We start from the raw sequence: 22,519 nt of genomic DNA, 5'->3' as shown, positions 1-22,519 counted from the left end.
TTGTGCTCCCCACTTTTGAATTTGTGTTTCAAGATATTTTGCTTAATATCGTTTACATGTTTATTAAAATATCTTTTTCCAAAATTTGACTTCTGGAAAGTGGATGACTCTTAAAATCCCGTGCGGATAAAAATTGCATTTATTTTTAAAAAGGGAAAGGATCCAGAATTGCTCTTGAATGGTAGCACTAGGTGGCATTGTATCAAATTTCTCTGCTTAAGAGTTATCTTTCGCCGGTTAGTTTCCGTGGTTTTTATTTAGTTTTTTTTTTTTGAACATACTCATCCTCACTTTATCATTCATTTTATAATGCCATATAAGAAGCGTAAGTCAAATTTTTTAAGGCATTTATTAGTAGTTTAGAAGAAACAGAACTTATATATGATGGAAATTTTCTGATTTGCATTCCAGTTACTCCCTAGTATTATTAAAAATACCCGGAAGCCATAATGAGAATTTTAGGGGTGGAGGAGTGTGTGTGTTGGGTGTGACACGTTTATTAACAAATGAACGTTTAGGAATTATTTTATTGCGTTTTTAAATAAATATGCCTAGATTAAGGTAATTTGTGTTTTTTTTTTTTTTTTTTTGTTCCTAAAAGAAACTTTATAGCTCCTGTCAATAGGTTCCAGATATTATTAATTTTATGCGTATTTGCTTTGCCCAGGCAGTCTTGCAATTGCACATGTTTATTATGTATATTTTTTTATAATCATAGATTGAGTAGCGAGAGAATAAGACGAATAGTAACTTAATCCAAATATATATAACTAACTATTCAGTAGTTAATTTCTGTTCAAGGCATACATGTGTCAACCACAACAGATGTTTGTGGTACAATGTCCTCCAAATAAACATAACCTTTCTTCCTGCTTCCTTCAACTAGAGATAGTGCAGAATTCAATTTGTATCACTTGGGACATATCACAGGTGTGTGGGTCACAGTACCCCAGATTAAAGGTCTAATAAATTATTTTCCTTCCTTCTACCGTTTCTTTTTTCCTTCCCTCTTCCGTTATTTTCCAATGTAATTTGGTGCCCCAATCTGCAGCAGCTTTGGAATCTAAGGACATTATAATTACTATGGCTAAAGATTTCACTACTCGTTTTTATTATTATTTTTTAATGTAATTAAATATTTTTCATCAGCCCCGTGTGTATGTGTGTATGTTTTTTTTCACTTTTAGCTGCAGTAGTTTCTCTTCCACATTCCGACCTGCCTGTCTTTATAAAAATCAGTTAACTCTGTCTTTTTTTCTTTATTTGATTTATCAGCAATCAGTACAGGACCATCACTAGTTACAGCATTCATATCCAGTGCACTAATGTTATTCAATACTTTCCATTTAGTTTTAATGTATGCAAATGATTTCTTTATTGCTTTTATTTGCACTCTTAGCCAGAAACTTCTAAATCTGCCTTAGCTTGCCTAACCTTCTAATTAACTTGATTATATGCTAATTTTTACTTATTATACATTCCAGGCATAATCATTGTAGGCATATTTTTTCTCTGCAACAAGCTCATCAATTCATTTTGACATCCATTTTGGTCTGATGAACAATATCAGGTGCTACTATGGCATGTGGTCTGCTGTGTCTACCTGAAACTATTGTGTGAGAATACACTGTCAATGCTATAGTGTTGATAGTGTATTCTCACACACTATCAATGCTATAGTGGATGCTAAAAATATGTGAATAAATATGAAAGTGATAAAAACACAAAATTATGTGCTAAATGATTTTTTAATAAAGACAAAATATTAGCTACTCTAATTTTATGTAGTGCAGTATAATGATAAAATGAAAAGTTATGTACTGAATGATTTTTGATGCAACATTTGCCCTATAGTGGAGAATAAATGGAGGATTAATGAAGACAAAAATTAGTATCCTCCTGAAGTTAGAGAATAGAAATCTAAAATTTTACACTCTGTAATGCTAGTTGAAAGATTTTCACAGAAGTGTCATCTTGACAGAAGACACTGTGGTTACATTTCTACATGAGCACCATCTGGACGTACCCCAAGATGTAGGGCTTTGTCATCGATGTAGTAACGTCATGCCAAAAAAAAGAAAATATGACAGAGGTGGAGAATATAGGCTTATACTTCTTTGTTTGCTTAAAGGGTGCCAAACTTCATTGTCCGGAAAGGCAATGCATTCTTCTATTATATGGACAGGAACAATAAATCATACTGCAATCTGAGTTTGTGCAAAATTTTAGAACTGGTGTTCTTTTTCATACTGGAATACCAATGGCCATGACAGTTACTCTAACAGGAAGGTCTTACCACCTATAACCGACTGCTATAATATGCAGAGAGGTGCGTGGAGCCACTGTTTCTCACAATACACAAGGTAGTAGTAGTAGTAGTGGCACGTGATGCAAGAAAGCATGTGTATTAGCTTATGCAGCATCAGCCAAAAAAAAAAAAAAAATCGCACCATTCCCTCCAAATGCCTAATAACTTCCACAGCGACAGATGGAAGTTTGTTCCAGCAATTAACCACCCGCTGGCTAAAGACAAATTTCCGCACATCTATTCTACAACTGTCTTTTCTTAATTTGAATTTATGCCCCCTTAGGTTTGTAATCTGAACAAGTGGAAGGATCCAGCATCAGAATTCAGCGTGCCCAACCCAGTCAAGGCCTTATATACCTCAATCAGATCACCGCGCAGGTGCCTAGTCTCCAGCCACTGCAATTTTCAGAACTTAAGCCTCTCTTGGTAAGAGAATCCCTTCATTCCCCTCACCAATCGTGTTGCTCTTCTCTGTACACGCTCAAGCAAATCTACATCCTTCCTAAAATGAGGCCTCCAGACCTGTACGCAGTACTCAAGGCGTGGCCTGACCATTGCCTTATACAGAGGGACAATCACCTCCTTTTCCCTGCTAGCAAAATTCCTATATATCATTGACAAAACCCCATGACCCGCCCTAGCAGCCTGTCTGCACTGATCAGCAAACTTCATATCTGACTGCACAATTACTCCCAGGTCTTTTTCATTTTCTACCACCTTAAGTGTAGTACCACACAGTTGGTAAGTTTCTCTGGGGTTACTTCTCCCCATATGCAGTACTTTGCATTTGTCAAGGTTGAACTTCAGTTGCCACTTCTTAGCCCATCTGCCCAAATTATCTAGATCCTGTTGCAGTAGCACACTGCCATTACTGTCATTAACAACTCTGCCAACCTTTGTGTCATCTGCAAACTTCGATATTAAGCCTGATATACCTTCATCAATATCATTGATAAATACACAAAACAACAGTGGACCCAACACCGAACCCTGTGGGACTCCACTAATAACATTAGTCCACGAAGAGCAGCACCCATTGATTACCACCCTCTGTCTTCTAGCACTGAACCATCCTTTTATCCATTGTAGCAACTTACCCTTAATACCATTCTGCTCCAATTTGTACAGTAGTCTTCCATGCACAACAGTGTCAAAAGCTTTCCTGAAATCCAAGTATATGATATCAAAATTATTTTTTGCATCCAGTTCCTTTGTGACCACATCATAATAACCAATCAAATTTGTCAGACAAGACTTTCCCTTAACAAACCCATGCTGTGTTTGAATTATTGCTGCAGTCTTGTCTAGATGATCCTGCAATGCATCTTTAACCAGTGACTCCATTATTTTACCAGGAACAGAAGTTAAACTAACTGGTCTGTAATTACTCGTGTCACCCTTCGATCCACCTTTGTGAATTGGGGACACATTTGCACATCTCCAGTCCGTGGGAACCTCCCCTGAGTCCAAGGATGCTCTCATAATTATGGTTAAGGGTTTGCTTAGTTGCTTTGCCGCCTCCTTTAAAATAACTGGATAGATCCCATCCACCCCAGGTGCCTTTCTTATGTTTAACTTCAACAATTTCTCCTCCACTTTGCTCTCAGTTATTACAAAATCATTAAGCACACTGCTACAATTTGATAACCTTCCATTTTCAAACTGTAATAATTCCTCACGTGTGAATGTAGATGCAAAATACTCATTCAGTTTGTTTGCTATCTGAGCAGGATCATCAACAGTCGAATTATCGATGTCAAGTGGACCAATCATATTAATCCCCTTCCTTTTAGAGTTTATATAAGTAAAGAAATCCTTGCTGTTTTTCTTAGCATCTTTTGCCAAAGATTTCTCGTAATCCGCCTTCGCCTGCCGAACCTCCTTTGTAACCTGATTACAGACTAGCTTATATCTGCCACAGGCTTCTGCGTCACCTGATAATTTATATGCATCCCATGCATTTTTCTTCTCTGTCACGAGTCTCATTAGTTCATTTGATAACCATTTAGGCCTAAACCTTGAACGATATTTCTTAATCGGTATATAAAGTCTAGTAGCTTCCACGATTAATTCCTTGAATGCTTCCCACTTAGAATTTACTGTTTGTAACATCATCAGTTGATCCCACTGTACAGAATTTAAAAACTGTCTGAGACCACTGTACTCCCCTTTACGGAAGCAAAAACCCTTTCCTTTACTCCTGACGGTAGTTACCTCTTTGAGTAAATCCCACTTCAGCACACTGTGATCACTGCCACCTAGTGGTTCCTTTATCTGCAAATTCTTAATACACGAATGATCACTGCTGATAACCAGATCAAGAGTGTTACTTTCTCTGGTTGCCTCTCGAACATGCTGCTGCAGAAAACAATCATCCAATAAATCCACAAAAGTCTGACTAGTGTGTGAGTGACCAACCCACAAGTTCCAGTCAATATCTGGGAAGTTAAAATCCCCCATTATAAGACATTCTGATTTACTGGCCCACTCTATTTCTCTGTACAATTGTTCATTGTACTCATTCAAGTCATTAGGCCTATAACACACTCCTACTCTTATTTTTCCTTTCTCAGTGCTTATCTCACACCAAACTGACTCAACAGAGCACTGTTCATCTATATTAACTGGGTGCACTTTGATTTTATGTTTTTCTTAATTAACAGCATAACACCCCCTCCCTTTCTGTCCTGTCAAAAATAATTAGACCTGTCAGTTTAATTTCTATTCTGGGAAAAATAATGGAGTCACTATTTAAAGATTATTTAGACAAGACTGCAGTAATAGTTCAGACACAGCATGGGTTTATTAAGAGGAGGTCTTGTGTGACTGATTTGATACTACAATGTGGTCTCAAGGGAACTGAATGCAAAAAATAATTTCAATATCATATACTTGGTTTTCAGGAAAACTTTTGATACTATTGCACATGGAAGACTGCTGTACAAATTAGAGCTGTATGACATTAAGGGCATGTTATATAATGGATAAAGGGATGGTTGAGTGGGGAGATGGCAGAGAGTGGCAATAAATTGATACTGCTCTACATGGACTAATATTATTAGTGCAGCTTCACGGTTCGGTGCTGGTTTCATTGTTGTTTTGTGTATTTATCAATGATATCGATGAAGGTATATCAAGCTTAATGTCCAAGTTTGCAGATGATACAAAGGTTGGCAGGGTTGTTAATGACAGTAAAAACAGTATGCTACTGCAACAGGATCTAGAAAAGTTAAGCAGATGCACTGAGCAGTGACAACCGAAGTTTAACATTGACAAATGCAAAGATTATCTTTGCATTTGTCAATGTATATGGTAGCAATAACCCAATAGAAAAATAACAATTGTGTGGAACTACACTCAGTGAAGTGGAGAATGAAAAGGACCTGTGGGTAATTGTGCAATCAGATATGAAGTTTTCCGAGTAGTGCAGACCGGCTGCCAGAGCAGGTGATGTAGTATTGTCAATGATATATAGGAATTTTGCTAACAGAGACAAGGTGGTGATTATACTTTTGTATAAGCAATGGTCAATCCATACCTTGAGTACTGCATACAGGTGTGCAGGCCTCATTTTAGGAAGGATGTAGAGTTGTTAGTACAAGTAGAAAGATGGGCGGCAAAATTGGTGAGAGGAACAAAGGAGTGCCATTATTAAGAAAGACTTAAGTTCTTCAAGTTGCAGCATTTTGAGAAAAGGCATCTGTCAGGCGACGGTGCCTCTGTAGCCATGTGGGCAGGAGCAGCAGTCCGTAGCACACGCTTCTTGAACAATATTTCTTTGTTGGTATGAAAAGCCTAGTAGCTTGCAAGATTAATTCTTTGAATGCTTCCCATTTTGAATTTGCTGTTGGTAACATCAGTTGGTTTCACTGTATAGAATTTAAATACTGTCTCAGACCATCGTAGTCACCTTTACAACCCACCTAACTCCGCCTCAATAGCATCTGCGAAATTCTTGCACCCTTTCTATTTAAGTGTATTCCATCCCTGTAGAAGCAGTCTCTCCTATTAACAAGCACAGACTTGGCTGAGAAAAATTCTACCCTTTGAGCCTTGCACAATCTCTTCAGTGCCAAATTGATCTAGGGCCGAAAGTCTTCCATGTCAAAAGTATCGAACGTTTTCCTGAAATTCAAGTATATGATATCAAATTATTTTTTGCATCCAGTTCCTTTGTGACCACATCATAGTATCCAGTGAAATTGGTCAGACAAGCTTCCCCTTGACAAACCCATGCTGTGTCTGAATTATTACTCCTGTCTTCTCTACATCATCCTGCAATGCATTTTAACCACTGACTCCATTATTTTCCCTGGAACAGAAGTCAAACTAACAGGTCTGTAATTACTTGTCACCCTTTCATCCCCATTTGTGAATTGGAGATACATTTGCACATCTCCAGTCTGTGGGGACTTCCTTTGAGTCCAAGAATGCTTCCATAATTATGGCTAAGGCTTTGATTACTTCCTTTGCCACCTCCTTTAACATAACTGGATAGATACCAACTACCCCAGGTTCCTTTCTTATGTTTAACTTCAACAATTTCCCCTCCACTTTACTCTCAGTTATTACAAAATCATTTAACTCCCTTTTAGAGTTTGATAAATATCTGACCCTCTCCTCCTTGAATAACTCCTCGTGTGTGAATGTAGATGCAAAATATTCATTTACTTCGGCAGCTACCTGAGAATGATTATCTACAGTCAAACCATTATCATCAAGTGGACCAATCTGATTCATCCTCTTCCTTTTAGAGTTTATGTAGAGTTTATGTAAGTATAGAAGTCTTTGCTGGTTTTTTTTTTTTTTTTTTGCCTCCTTTTCCAAAGATTTTTCGTAATCTGCCTTTGTTTGCCTAACCTCCTTTATCTTGATTACAGACTAGCCTGTATCTACCATTGGCTTGGCTTGTGTCACCTGAAAATTTATGTGCATCCCATGCATTTTTCTTCTCTGCCATGAGTCTCATTAGGTCATCTGACATCCATTTGGGCCTAAACCTAGAGCAGTATTTTTTTGTTTTCTAGAGCAGGAAAAAAAAAAGCCTAGTAGCTTCCAAAATTACTTTCTTGAATGCTTCTCATTTAGAATTTGCTGTTGTTGGTAACATCATCAGTTGGTCCCACTGTATAGAACCTAAAAAACTCTGAGACCACTGTAATCACCTTTACAAAAGCAAAAACCTTTCCCTTTACCTCTGATGGTAGTTACATCTTTAAGTAAATTCCACATCAGTACACTGTGATCACTGCCACCTAGTGGTTCCTTTATCTGTAAATTCTTAATGCATGAATAATCACTGCTGATAATCAGATCAAGAGTGTTACTCCTTTTTGCCTCTCTAACATGCAGCTGGAGAAAACAGTTATCCTATAAATCCACAAAAGCCTTGCTAGTGTGCAGATGACCAACCCACAAATTCCAGTCTGTATCTGGGTAGTTAAAATACCCCATTATAAGACACTCTGATTTACTGGCCCACTCTATTTCTCTGTATAATTGTTCATTGTACTCATCAGTCATTAGGCCTATAACAAACTCCTACTCCCTCATTTTTGCTTTCCCACAGTTTGGTGTGCTTATGTCACACCAAACCGACTCAACATTGCACTGTCCATTTATGTCAAATGGATGTGCTTCCTTAGATTTTGCCCCTCGACGTGGGCACCTGTACGTGGTGAGGGGACCTCCCAGTGACGCTGCTGGACTTCCAGACTAGCATCACTGGGATCCAACGCCCACAGCCTAGGTTCCGGGCTTACATCAATGGAATCCGGCGTGTTTGCCGTGCGCTGCGACCTGTGGAAATTCGGAAAGGGGGATCCTGGTGGTTGAGGGGCCCAGCTTCAATACACCACTTTGGCCCCTGCTTCGACAAGACGGGTGGTCCTGGAAGGCCCGGCTAGGATCAATCGGCTAGTAGGCTTGCCTGCGAGGGTCAACTGTGTCAAAGCCATGCCCCTACCCTCATGGTCCGGATTCAGGATTCAGGATTCAGGCAGACAGGATTCAGGCTGGCGGCGGTGCGGGTATGGTGTCTGGGTAGCCCTGGCATCCCACTCCCGAGCGCATTTACTGCATGCCGGGTAGTGGGCGTCCCTTTGGGCTCCGTGGTGGGTGGGGAACCCGGGCACTGAACCATATAAAAATCTCTATGAATCCTGATAAACTAAATTCTTCAGGGGACCCAACCCGGTCCCTATCTGAAATCAATGAAAAGGAGACAGATAGCATTATTGCTAAAAAAAGGCAGCGAACCGAATTACCATCAGGGCCTGTCCCAAGGTTCTTAATTATGCATTCCACCAATGAAACACCAATTGGTAAAATGTCACCCTTTTTTATTCAAAAAGGATTAGACGAGTTAGCAGGTTCACCCAAATCAGTTAAGAGGCTTCGTTCTGGAGACCTTTTAATTGAAACTAAAAATGACAGGCAGTCCGAACATCTACTCCGAACAACATCAATCGGAGGAATCCCTATAACAGTGACACCACACAGAACACTCAATTCATCGAGAGGTGTCATTTCGGAGTGGGACCTTCTCGACGTAACCAAGGAGGAAATCTGCTCCGAATTAAAACCACAGGGAGTCACTGCCGTCAAGAGAATCACTGCGCGAAGGGATGGAAAAATTGTTAAAACCAGGAGCGTTATCCTGACTTTTAACTCTCCTAAACCTCCTGACGAGATAAAAGCTGGATACATCAACAACTCTCCTAAACCTCCTGACGAGATAAAAGCTGGATACATACGTTCCGAACCCTTTAAGGTGTTTTAAATGCCAGAAGTATGGACATTCTCAAATGGCCTGCCGTGGAGTCCTTGCATGCGCTCGATGCGGTGCAAAGGACCACGAAACAACAGCATGTTCAGCCGCAAAACCCACCTGTATTAACTGTGAAGGCAAACACCCGGCCTATTCACGAGCATGCCAGAGGTGGAAAGAAGAAAAAGAAATTCAACGGCTGAAGGCAGAGCTAAATATATCATACCAGGAGGCAAGGAAATCGGTCAAACCCCTGAATATCAAGAAACCTACCTATGCCCAGAAGGTAGCAGGGAGATGTTCCGTCGGAACTCAGACGGACATGACCATTCCTCCAAAGGAGCCTTTCACTCCCATCGCGCGATATCTTTTAAGTTCTCAAAAACCTGCACAGAAGTACCAATCAGCTGCCACTCCTATATCGGTACCTCCTAATGCTCCACAAGCAACAAAGGTAACTATGAAAGATAAGAATAAAAAAGGGGAAGTCCTCCCTAGAACCCAAGAAAACATGGATGTCGAGCAGAAGGAGGTACCCAAAGATTCAGTCTTGGAACTCCTTGCGGAGGAAGAAATGGACACGGGACAGCGTCCATTCTTCCCCAAAAAAGATAATCCAAGACTGATAAAAGTAAGCCCTCAGCACCTCGGAAGCCGCCTGATGGACCCACCAAGCCAAAATAATGGCTAAATTCCTACAATGGAATTGTCATGGATTCCGGCGAAATATTGATGACATCAAGGCCCTCCTGCAAAGCACGAGCCAGTTTGCTTTTGCTTGCAGGAGACATATCTAAAGGCAAATGATGATCCCACCATGCACAACATCACATTTTTTCGAAAGGATAGAATTGCGGATGGCTCTGTACATGGGGGAGTGGCTATCCTTGTGGGTAACCAGACCCCAGTGCAGCCCTTGCTAATTACAACCAGCATAGAGGCTGTGGCAATTTGCCTTTCAGTGGGATTTTTAATAACTGTGTGCTCCACTTATTTGCCACCTGGGACTGACATCACCCAGGCAGACCTTGATGATCTTCTAACGCAGCTGCCTCCCCCTTTCTTACTTCTCGGGGATTTTAATGGACACAACACCCTGTGGGGTAGTGCTAACATCAACGGAAGGGGACGAGTCATAGAGCGTATGCTCAATGACAATGACCTTTCCCTTCTAAATACTGGAACAAACACCTTCTTCCACATGCCTACCCGTACTTTTTCTGCCATTGATCTCTCTATCTGCTCCCCTTCTCTACTCCCTTCACTCACCTGGGAAGTGGAGGAGAATCCATACGGAAGTGATCACTTCCCTGTGATAACCTCGTTGCACAATGGGAGACCATGTCTTCCCTTCAGGTTACCACGGTGGAAGATTGATCAGGCTGACTGGACTGCCTTCCAACATCAGGCAATTTTTGATCTTAGCACGGTCAGTCAAGAGCCTATCAATGATGCAGTTAAGTACATCACAGAAAATATTGTCCAAGCAGCTGCGAATGCTGTTCCAAAAACATCTGCCTGGTTTCCACCATTTCCCAAACCTTGGTGGAATTCACAATGCACAGCAGCAAAAAAGGCTCAAAACAAAGCGTGGGGGATATTTCGCCGATATCCTACCACGAACAACCTTATAGCCTTCAAACGTGCACGAGCCAAAGCACGCTACATCCGTCGTCAGAGTCAAAAGGAATCGTGGATCTGTTTTACATCATCTATTAACCAGTCTACCAACTCTAAGGTAGTCTGGGATAAAATCCGGAAAATGAAGGGGAAATATACATCCCACCCTTCTTCAATCCTAGATTATAATGGATGCGCTATTGCGGATCCAACTGCAATAGCCAATGCTCTTGGGGAAACATTCTCTAACATCTACGCAACATCTTCGTATTCCCCAGAGTTCCTGGTCCTGAAATACAAAATTGAAAAACAGGCACTTAACTTTAAATGTAAGAGCATTTATCCCTACAATGGGGATTTCACTATTCAGGAACTCAAAAGAGCCCTCGCTCTTTCCAAAGCAAGTGCCGTTGGACCAGATGGCATCCATTATGAAATGATTAAACATCTTTCACCAAAATCTATGGATTGTCTACTCCTTCTGTATAACAGAATCTTTACTGAAGGGCAGTTTCCGGACTCCTGGCGAAAGGCAATCGTTCTTGCCTTCCCTAAGCTAGGAAAGGATCCAAAAGTCACCACCAATTATTGTCCTATTGCTCTGACTAGCTGTCTGTGCAAAATCCTGGAGAGAATGGTTAATTCCCGTTTAATATGGTACTTAGAATCAAACGACCTTCTCTCCAAAATCCAGTGCGGCTTCCGAAGGAACCGGTCCACTTTGGACCATCTTATTAGACTGGAAGCATCCATCTGGGATGCTTTCCTAAAACGCGAACACTTGGTGTCGGTGTTCTTTGACATGGAGAAAGCGTACGACACAACTTGGAGATTTGGCATTTTAAAAGATTTACATAGCCTAGACTTAGGAGGGCATCTGCCCTTTTTTATTCAAAACTTTTTAGCCAATCGATCGTTCCAAGTTCGTGTGGGATCCTCACTCTCTCGCTCCCTTAGCCAAGAGGAGGGAGTACCACAAGGATCAGTATTAAGTGTCACGCTTTTTGCCATCAAAATAAATTCCATCACAGAACAACTTCCTCCAACTGTAAACAGTGCCCTCTATGTTGATGACTTTAGCATTTTTTGCCAGTCGTGCAACATGAGGGTTATCGAAAGACAACTGCAGAAAGCCATTGATAATCTGAATGTCTGGGCACTTGCTAATTGCTTCAGGTTCTCGCCGGAGAAGACCGTTTGCGTACACCTTTGTCGCAAGCGTAATCTTCATCCTGAACCTGAATTAAGGCTCGGACAAAATGCTATTCCAGTAGTGTCACACACAAAATTCTTGGGACTTGTGTTTGATAAAAAGTTGACCTTTCTTGAACATATTCGTCAGCTTCGTACAAATTGCACAAGGGTACTAAATATTCTTCGCTCTCTCTCCTCCACGCATTGGGGAGCAGACAGGTTCACCCTACTACGTCTTGATCGTGCACTTGTACGATCGAAATTAGACTACGGGTCCCAGGTATATTCCTCAGCCAGAGATAGTGTCCTTCGATGGCTGGACCCTGACCACCATCAGGCTATTCGTATTGCTACTGGAGCATTTCGAACATCTCCTGTCCAGAGCTTATACGTCGAAGCAAACGAACCACTGTTATCGCTTCGACGTAAGCAGTTGTCTTTAAACTATCTTCTAAAGTTGAAATCCCTGCCAGACCATCCTACGTGGACATCCGTTTTTGAGCCACGTTGGGAAAACTTATATAATACCCGTCAGACTGCCAACCGACCTTTTGGTATTCGTGTCCAAGAACTACTCAGAGAGTTTAACATCATGGTAGACAAGGTTGCACAAACACCAAAAGAAACTCTTCCACCATGGCATGCTTATATTCCATTGTGCGACTTTTCCCTTAAAAAAAAATGGGCAAAGTCTGAGACCTCATCATCTGTCTACCAGCAGCTCTTTTCTGCACATCGAGCTGAGAACTCTGACTTCCTGCCCGTCTCCACAGTCAGCTCGAAGTCTGAATCGTTCGTTGGATCTGCTGTTGTGTTCCCGGACACTATGATATCTCAGCAGATTCTTCCTGAATCCAGCTGGCGCATTATAGCCTTAGTTGCTGATGCGCCAATAAAACCCTATCAACCAACCAACCTGAATCCAGCATATACACTGCAGAGCTGCATGCTATAGAGTTAGCCTTGGATCACATTCGAACTTGTCAGTGCCAAAGGTCAATAATATATTCTGATTCCTTGAGTGTATTACAGGCTTTATTATCTCTGAGACACAACTCTCATCCAGTTCTCTCTCGGGTTCAGCAGAAGATACATTCTCTTCATGAATACAAGTTTGATATTCGCTTCTGCTGGATTCCTAGCCACATTGGGATAAAGGGAAATGATTTGGCCGACACTGCAGCCAAATCAGCAGCTCCCACTAATAATCGTTGCCTGTCAGTCCCCTATACAGACTACAGGCAAATAATACGGGAAAATATATATTCCCAATGGCAAGAACTATGGCATAGAGAGAGAACAAATAAATTATATCAAATAAAGCCTGTAATTGAAACATGGCAGTCCGGTCTGCGCAGGAATCGGAGCGAGGAAGTTGTTCTTGCCTGACTCCGCATAGGACACACTCATCTGACACATTGTTTTCTGCTGAGGGCGGATGACCCTCCTATGTGCGAGTCTTGCGACACCATTTTAAATGTAAAGCATATTTTAATAGATTGCGTTAATTTTACCGATATTCGCAATATATATTTTACCGCTTTTACTCATCCGACTGAGCCATATACACTCAGTCAGATTTTATCAGAGAACGACCACATGTCAGCAGTTTAAGTTTTTACAAGCTATTAATATATACAAACATATATAAATTGGATCATTTACTTTTAAACTTATACTGCTCTATATATAGAAATAACAATTTGACGAGGTAACCTTTTTAAAGGTTACCAGAATTTATATTTATTGATCTTTTAATTGATACTTGGCGCAGTATAATCTTAGTCGTTTTTGCGCCAATAAAACTAAAATCACTCACTCACTCCTTAGATTTTGCATTTCTTAACTAACAGTATAACCTCTCCTCCCTATTGTCTGTTCTTTCTGAACACATTGTACTCCCCAAATTCCAGTTCTGTATCCCTTATATCTGAGCATCACGTCTCTGATATCCCAACAATATGTGCCTTGGATGTCTTAACCAGCACTTCAAATTCATCAAATTTATTTGCTATACTCCTAGCATTGGTGTATGTGCAAGTATATATGCACCTGTTCTTACTCTTAGGTACTCTAACACAGCCCATTTATTTACTTGTTTCATGACCCTCAGCAGTTCCTGAAATCCCCAGCAACTGGCTTTCCGGGCTGATGCTCATTCCAATAGAGGAAGTACAAGAATCATTTCCACCTCTGCCTGCGACTACTATTAATCTGTGAATCCCCCCCCCACAAGCTAGCAGTTTTCTGACCCTCCTAACATCACCTTGATAGCATCAGCAAATATTCTTGCAACCCTTCTATTTAAGTGTATCCCATCCCTGTAGAAGCAGTCTCTCCTGTTAACAAGCACAGACTAGGCTGAGAATAATTCTACCCTTTGAGCCTTGCACAATCTTTTCAGTGCCGAATTGATTAACTAGGCTCTCATCATATACTTCTTCCTATCGTGTCTGGACAGGATTGCAGACACTTTCAAATTTAATCGTAACTTGCGACTTTTTTTCAGCATTGACCTGTACTTGCTTAGTAAATCCCCAGATATCCTATGCTTAATGTCATTTGTGCCAACATGTACAACGATAAAAGATGGTATCTGTTCTACAAAGTCATAAACTTTTGCCCTTGGCAGACATACCATGGTCCTATTCTCCCTATCCTTTTTGCACAATATATATTTCTTGTTTCCCTGACAATTGAGTCACCAACAATAACTTTTTCCTGACAGTTGAGTTACCAACAATGAATGTGCTCATGGTATTTATAGAAAACCTGGACTTAGATAAGAGACGATATAATGCACCTACATTTAAAATGGAGGTTGCTGCAATATTTAAGGTACCTGTTTCTGAATGCAACTTCAGCATGCAATTTAAAGCTGAGCACAGAGGAAGCTAAGGCACTTCTACAATCAAAACTGATAGTGGGACAAAACACCGCTGACTCATGTTCATGCCTTTCAAGCAGTAGACAGACTACTGCACGATCTGAAAGGATTAGACAAGTCTTTTGGAGGGAAAGTTATACTACTAGGTGGAGAAGTTCTACGGAGAAGTTTTAGGCAAGTTGTTCGGGTGATACTACAAGGCTGAAGATCTCTTACAGTTACCAGTTGTATAAAGAAACATTGGCTATTGACCCATTTCATGTACTGAGACTTAAACGTAATATGTGAACAATAGCAAGTGAGGAGGAATTTTCAGACTGGCTATTAGAAGTAGGCAATGGACTTGTTCCATTTCAGAGTCCCCTTGCTCAGCAACCCAAAGGCAGAGCAATACTAAGTGTTTCAAATGAGAATTCTTTGGATCTGAACAACAGTGTTAGACTGTATTCCCGGAGAAGTGACTGTTTACAAAAGTGTGGATACTGTAGTAAGCGATGAACCAAGTGAGCAATCTGGCATATCATGAAGAATTTCTCAACAGCTTAATACCAACAGAAATGCCTCCTCACGAGCTAAAACTGAAAGTAGATGCTGTAATCATGCTACTATGGAATCTTATGCCATCAAGGAGACTCTGAAATGGAACAAGATTGATAATTACATGTCTACAAAGACATAGGCTTGTGTAATAGATGGATTAAACTTAGAGATGCTGTTCTCACACCACAAATACCTCTTATTCCATCTGATATAAATATGCCTTTCAAATTCAAAAGAAGACAGTTTCTTATATGTTTAACATTTTCAATGACCATCAACAAGTCGCAGGGACACTTTTGAAAGAATATGCTTATACCTTCCAAAACTTGTATTCAGTCACAGGCAACTATATGTTGGTCTCTCAAGAGTTAGATCAATGGACTTGTGTTGTATCTGAGAAGAATGAAATTTTTAATTGTTTATAATGAAATTTATGAATAAATAAATAAAATGTGTTGATATTTAATTAATAACCTTTAAGATATGATGCTGACGGTGCATGTTACGCCAGATACAACTAGTATTAATATATTAGCCTAGTGTAGTATTGTCAATTAATCAGTTAAATTGACTATAAAGTATTTAAGGGCAAAGGCCTTATGCTACGAGGTAGAATGACTAATATGTAGGTTAGTGCAAATGCATCATTTTAACATAGCTATCTACGAAAGTAGTTAATTAATTAAATTGGCATCGTTTTGGTTATATCTCATATTGTGACTGCCTTCACAACGAGTTGCTATGGTATTGTGCTACCTCAAATAAATAACACTTCACCAGTGGAGAAGACTTGTTATTTATTCTCAGGGGATACCACCACCCAGACAGCACAGTTTTAAAGCTCGTTTGTTGGCTTCTCTTCGGTGGTACTTCATAACTGGGTTGTCACTATTGCAACACCTGGGTGCCTGCCCACCCACCGAAGAGAAGCCAACAAGCTTTGAAACAGTGCCATCTGGGTGGTGGTATCTGCTGAGAATAAATAACAATAGTCTTCTCCACTGGTGAAGTGTTATTTATTCGAGGTAACTCATAAACTCGTAACCCATGGCAACTCATTGTTAAAGGCAGTTACAATATGAGATATAACCAAAACGATGCCAATTTAATTAATTAATTAAACTTCTTTGGTAGATAGCTATGTTAAAATGATGCATTTGTGCTAACCTACATATTAGTCAGTTAAATTGATTAATTTTATTAATTTTAATTTTTAATCAATTAAATTGTATTTAAACAGAAATAATGGCCTGGACTAGAAAAGCAAAGCAACAAACACAAAATAGTTGGAATGCTGTGGCTCAGTGGAGAACTGAAGGGAGCAATTCTCCTATGAATCATGGCCTATCAAAATGTGCGTGCGTGCATGCACGCATGTGTGTGTGTAAAGAAATCAGCCAAATCAGCATTCTGATGGGCTTTTATGAAAGCTTGAAGTAGGTTGGATGTCCTTGAAGGAATTCAAATGGAAGCCCATGAAGTTTCACAGGTGCCCAACTCAATGTGGAGTGCACACTTATGCATCAGGCAACACAGTGCATTCTCCAAAGCAGAATGTGCTGGTTCCACATGAGTTTGTTATTGTTGGCAACTGTATTGCCAGGGAAATGGGAAGTATTGTGCAGGAAGGATAGGCGGAATAGGACCAAGTCATATGTCTGCCAGGAACAAAAGTAGATGATGTAGAGCAAATATCATCTTTTAAGGGCAGAAAAGGTGATATTATTTACACAGTGATATAATGATATTACAAATAGATCTGAGGAGTCACTTAAAAAGTACAGGGCAGTGTTGGGAAAAAGTCGTGAGTTAAGATTGAATTTGAAAGTGACTGCAATTTTGCCTAGACATGATAGGAGGGAGTATATGTTGAGAGTCTTGTCAGTCAATTCGGTCTTGGAAAGTGTGCAAGGCACATAGGGTAGAATTTCTCCCAGCATGGTCTGGACTTGTTCACAGGAGAGACTGGTTTTACGAGGATGGGACATAATTAAATAGAAAGGATGCAAGAATATTTGCTGATGCTGTTGCGACAGCGATAGGTGGGTTGTAAAACTGCTAGCTTGGATGGGGGGGGGGGGTACACAAACTAATAGATTAACTACAGATGCAGGCAGAGGTAAAAGTTGCACTGCTTCTATTGGAATGTGTAGCAGCAAGGTGTTGGGATTTCAAACCATGCTTTGGGTCATCATGGAACAAGTAAATACAGTACATGGGCCGTATTAGGGTAACTAAGAGAAAGAACATATATGCATGTATGCTTATTTGTACACTACTACCAGGGCATTGTAAATAAATTTACTGGATGAATTTGCAGCACTGATTAAATCTTCAAATGCAGACATTGTGTTGATATTAGAGATGTGGTGTCACTCAAATAAGGGATGCAGAATTTGAGTATAGAGCATACAATGTGTACAGAAAGGATAGACAGCACCTCCGTAGCCAGATGGGAAGGAGCAGCAGTGTGTAGCACATGCTTCATGATTAGACTGGGGTTCGAACCCGTGACCACCAAATACAGAGGATGCGGAAAAGTCAGGGAATGACCACCGCATATCCCTGGAGCAATATGGCCTTAGTTGCTAATGCTCCTAAAAACCAAATAACAACAACAACATGGTCTTAGTTGCTAATGCTCCTAAAAACCAAATAACAAACAACAACAAAGGATAGACACAACAAGAGGGGAGGGGGGGGGATCATGGTGTTAGGCATATTAAGTGCGAATCAAGGCATATTAAATCTGAGACACTGCATCTTGTTGACATGGGTGACTAAGTCGACTGGATGCAGCAGAGATTTCTATGCTTATATTAAGAGTAGAAAGAAGGGGTTGGAACATGTTGTGCCACTTAATATCAGTGGGTTAACTGTTGATGATCATGCTCAGGTTGCTGACAAATTGAATAGCTATTTTGCATTTACATTCATGCATGAAGAATTCTTTAGGGAAGGGGATTCCCGAAGTTTATAAAAGTCTAAATGGGAGCTAAATGATTTTGTGATAACTGAGAGGAAAGTGGAAGAGAAATTGCTGAAGTTAAGCATAAAAAAGTCACCTGTGGTGGATGGAACCTATTCAGTTAAGGGAGGTAAGCAAACCCTTAGCAAAAGAGTTAAGCAAACTGTTAGCTGTAATTATGAGAGCATCCTCGGATTTATGGAAGGCTGTATGGACTGGTGATATGCAAATGTATCCCCAATTTACAAAGGGGTTTCAAATGGTGACAAGTAATTACAAACCTATTAGCTTAATGGCTTTCCCCAGGAAAATAATTGAATCACCAGTTAAAGAAATAATGCTTGACCATCTAGATAGGAATACAGTTGATACTGCAGTCGCAGCATGGATTTGTAAATGAGCTGGTTTGAGTGACCAGTCTGATTGGATACTCTGATGCAGTGATCAAGGAACTGGATGCAAAGAATAGTTTTGATATCATATACAGTCAAACTTGGTTATAATGGGCATCAAGGGGCAGACAAAATTTTCTTGTTATAACCATTATTCACTATATCAGTGATGAGTTAAATCTACCTCCTATTTTTTTAAATGCTCAATAACTTGATAAAAAGATGAATTCAAAAAACAAGAGAAATATTAGAGAGAGAAAAAAAAACAGTATATACCTACGTATTATATGTATTGATATGCTTGTATTTGGTTTTTAAATTGATCCAGCCAACCACTGATGCGTACAAAATCGTCACGTCGAAATTGCTTAGCGAATTTTTCAGCTTGAGCCTTCAAGATCGGACTGTCAGTTGAAAATCCATCACTTCTTTGTGTAGTGAACCATTGAAGCAATGTTACATCTACGTTTGTAACTTCGCACCTTTTAATTCCCCCCCCCCGTTATGTTCTTTTCTAGTGCCCATATGTAAACATGTTTATTCTTTCACAATGTCGATACTGTTGAAGAGGACAAAGACAACTTTTCTACACACTTCAACATTTTTTGCACCACGTTCTAACTCACAAATGATTTGATTTTTTCGTGTATCGAGAGACATTTTCTTTTGTTAGTAGACATGTTTCTGAAGGAAGGGTTTGTTTCTAACTGATTTTACTTTAAAATGACAGTAAAGTGATCTGCATACAAAGTTCTTAGAAGTCCCGTGTCCAAAATCTTTAGAAGTTCTTAAAGGATTTCAGAATTCTTAGAAGTCTCAAAATAAATTTATAGCTCAGTGAATACAAGACAATCTGTAAATAGGGTAATGCGACAGGCGGAATGCCAATGCACTATTGTATAGCCCCCATTCCCGAAAGGACAAGGTCATAAACCGGCCATTAATCTGATGCGGGTGGTCATAAAAGCTAAGTCACCCTTTTCATTTTTGTCTATTCCAGGAATTGGGTTTTTTCAACTACCCAAGCAAATAAGAATCTTTCCATAGTTGCCAAAATTTGTACAGTTTATCCATGTAGTATGCTCGTTATAACAAAGCGATTGTATGGGGATGTGCGTAAATTAAAATCATGTCTTTTTGCTCATTACAGCCGTGAACTTGTTATTTCCATGCTCTTTATAACCAAGTTCAACTGTACTTGGATTTCAGAAAGCCTTTTGATACTGTTGCACATAAAAGCCTACTGTACAAACTGGAGCAGTGTGGAATTGAAGGAAAGTTTTGGAATTGAGTTTGCTGTGGATAAAGGGATGGTTGAGTATGAGAAGACAGAGTGGTTATCAATTGGACACTGCTCTTCGATGACTAATGTTATTAGTGGACTCCTCCAGGGGTTCAGTGCTGTGCCCGTTGTTGTTTTCAATATTTATTAATGATATTGATGAGGGTATATGAAGCTTAACTTCGAATACAATACATACCAATGCCTTTTGTGTTGTTAAAAGATAATTTTTTAACTCAATCAGCAGCCTTTGCCCCTAGCAGGAGTACCCTGGGACTATTCTACTTACTCCTTATTGCATAAATTATATCCTTTCCTGCCTCCTTGACAGCAGAGTGAGGTGGGCAGCTTGAGCTCTGATGAATCTACCCATTTCTTCTGTGGGTCTGTGAGGCTGATGGTGTTATGAGAACAACATTACAAGAATTTACTGAAGAAGTGATACAGGAAGTACCAAGAAATCTGTCTCTCTTTCTCTACCCAATGCATACACAGTCATTTCCTGTGGCATTATGTTCAATCAAATACAGTTAGTTTTTGGAAAAAAGATTGAATTATTCCTACAGAATCAAATCCACAGTAACGCAAACATGTGATATGGTAATACAATAGTAATAACATTACACTATTCCCTGCTATAGCAATATATGCACAGTGAGTGCATATATAGTAATATATCATTATCATTATTAGCGATATGATTTAAGGAAGTGTAAGGCTTTTGCCGCACCAGGCAAAAAAAAAATAAAATAAAATTCTGAGAGAGAGAGAGAGAGAGAGAGAGAGAGAGAGAGAGAGAGAAGGGAATCACCAAGAAAGAGAAGAATGATGATTGATATCTAACTCAGGACTATGTGCCAAGCCAATACTCACCAGATGTGAGCCCCTATATGTACAGTGAATGCTGATTATTGTTAGCATCTGCTTATTATAATCAAAAATGAAAATCCAAACCATTTATATTATAATGTATATAAATTTTGCTGTTTTAAATGATCATAATACCGTTTTCATTTAAATTAAGAGAAATATGTTCTCCAGATTACCAAAATTTTTGTATAAGTCAGAATTTTTTGAATTAATTCGTTGATTATTTATAACCATTATTTATACAAGTCAATGTCGAAAAAAAGTTGCAAGGTGCATTAAATTTGAAAGTGTCTGAAATTCTGTCCAGACACGATATTAAGGAATATATGATGAGGGCATGGTCATTCAAATCAGCCCTGGAGAGATTGGTCAAGGCTCACGGGTAGAATTTTTCTCAATGTGGTCTCTGCTTTTTAACAGGAGAGGCTGCTTCTGCAGGGATCGGATACACTTCAATAGAAAGGGTGCAAGAATATTTGCTGATGCTATCAAAGTAGTGTTAGACGGGTCAGAAAACTGCTAGCTTGAGGGAATTCACAGACTAATAAATTAAAAGTAGCCACGGGCAGAGATGAAAGTGATTTTTGCATTGCTTCTATTGGAATGAGCAACAGCCTGGAAAGCAATGTACTGGGTATTTCAAGGACTGCTGGGAGTCATTGTGGAACAAAAAATACACGAACTGTGTTAGGGTAACTAAGAATAAGAAAAAGGTGCATTAAATTTGAAAGTGTCTGAAATTCTGTCCAGACACGATATTAAGGAATATATGATGAGGGCATGGTCATTCAAATCAGCCCTGGAGAGATTGGTCAAGGCTCACGGGTAGAATTTTTCTCAATGTGGTCTCTGCTTTTTAACAGGAGAGGCTGCTTCTGCAGGGATCGGATACACTTCAATAGAAAGGGTGCAAGAATATTTGCTGATGCTATCAAAGTAGTGTTAGGCGGGTCAGAAAACTGCTAGCTTGAGGGAATTCACAGACTAATAAATTAAAAGTAGCCACGGGCAGAGATGAAAGTGATTTTTGCATTGCTTCTATTGGAATGAGCAACAGCCTGGAAAGCAATGTACTGGGTATTTCAAGGACTGCTGGGAGTCATTGTGGAACAAAAAATACACGAACTGTGTTAGGGTAACTAAGAATAAGAAAAAGGTGCATGTACACCAGTGCTAGAAGTACAGTAAAGTTTGATGAATTTGGAACTTTGGAACTGTTCCCAAAGAATTAGAGGAAAATCTTACAGTTATGCAGAATTAGTATGGATTTTGGACTAAAGATGAATATGGCTAAAACAAAAGTAATGATGAACAAGTATGCCACAGAAAGGAAAATTATGATTGAAGGAGCAGTAATTGAAAAGGTAGAGTCATATACTTATCTGGGACAAGTCATCAGCTGTAATAATGATAAATGGCTGGAAGTCAAGAGAAGAATAAATTTTGGATGGATAGTATTCAGGAAATATAGTCACATACTGAGAAGCATTATCCCAATTTGTCTGAAACATAAAATAATGAACCAATGTATACTACCCACCATGACTTATGGAAGTGAAACTTGGGCATTCACCAAAAGAATGGAAGAGAAGCTGAGGACGACACAGAGAAGAATGGAATGAATTATATTGGAAATCAGACTGTTAGATAAGAAGAGAAACACATGGATTAGGCAGCAAACTCAAGTAA

The 22,519-nt window shown here is 39.6% G+C and overlaps 1 protein-coding gene across 1 annotated transcript in view; it reads left to right on the top strand.

The window, feature by feature from the left end:
- The first annotated feature begins 222 nt into the window (after positions 1-222).
- Positions 223-22,519, top strand: part of flr (actin-interacting protein 1 flr) — a 302,812-nt gene continuing 280,515 nt past the window's right edge. Inside the window, exon 1 of the mRNA XM_090371946.1 lies at positions 223-325. Within this exon, the coding sequence (XP_090228072.1) occupies positions 310-325 (16 nt within the window). The 5' untranslated portion in view covers positions 223-309. The remainder of the gene's footprint in view (positions 326-22,519) is intronic.

This window comes from Mastigoproctus giganteus, chromosome 4 (assembly GCF_048544385.1).
Source record: "Mastigoproctus giganteus isolate SK-2022 chromosome 4, ASM4854438v1, whole genome shotgun sequence".
In the NCBI taxonomy this organism is placed as follows: Eukaryota; Metazoa; Arthropoda; class Arachnida; order Uropygi; family Thelyphonidae; genus Mastigoproctus; species Mastigoproctus giganteus.
The sequence above is the reverse complement of the archived record's forward strand: the minus strand, read 5'-3'. Positions and strand labels throughout refer to the sequence as shown.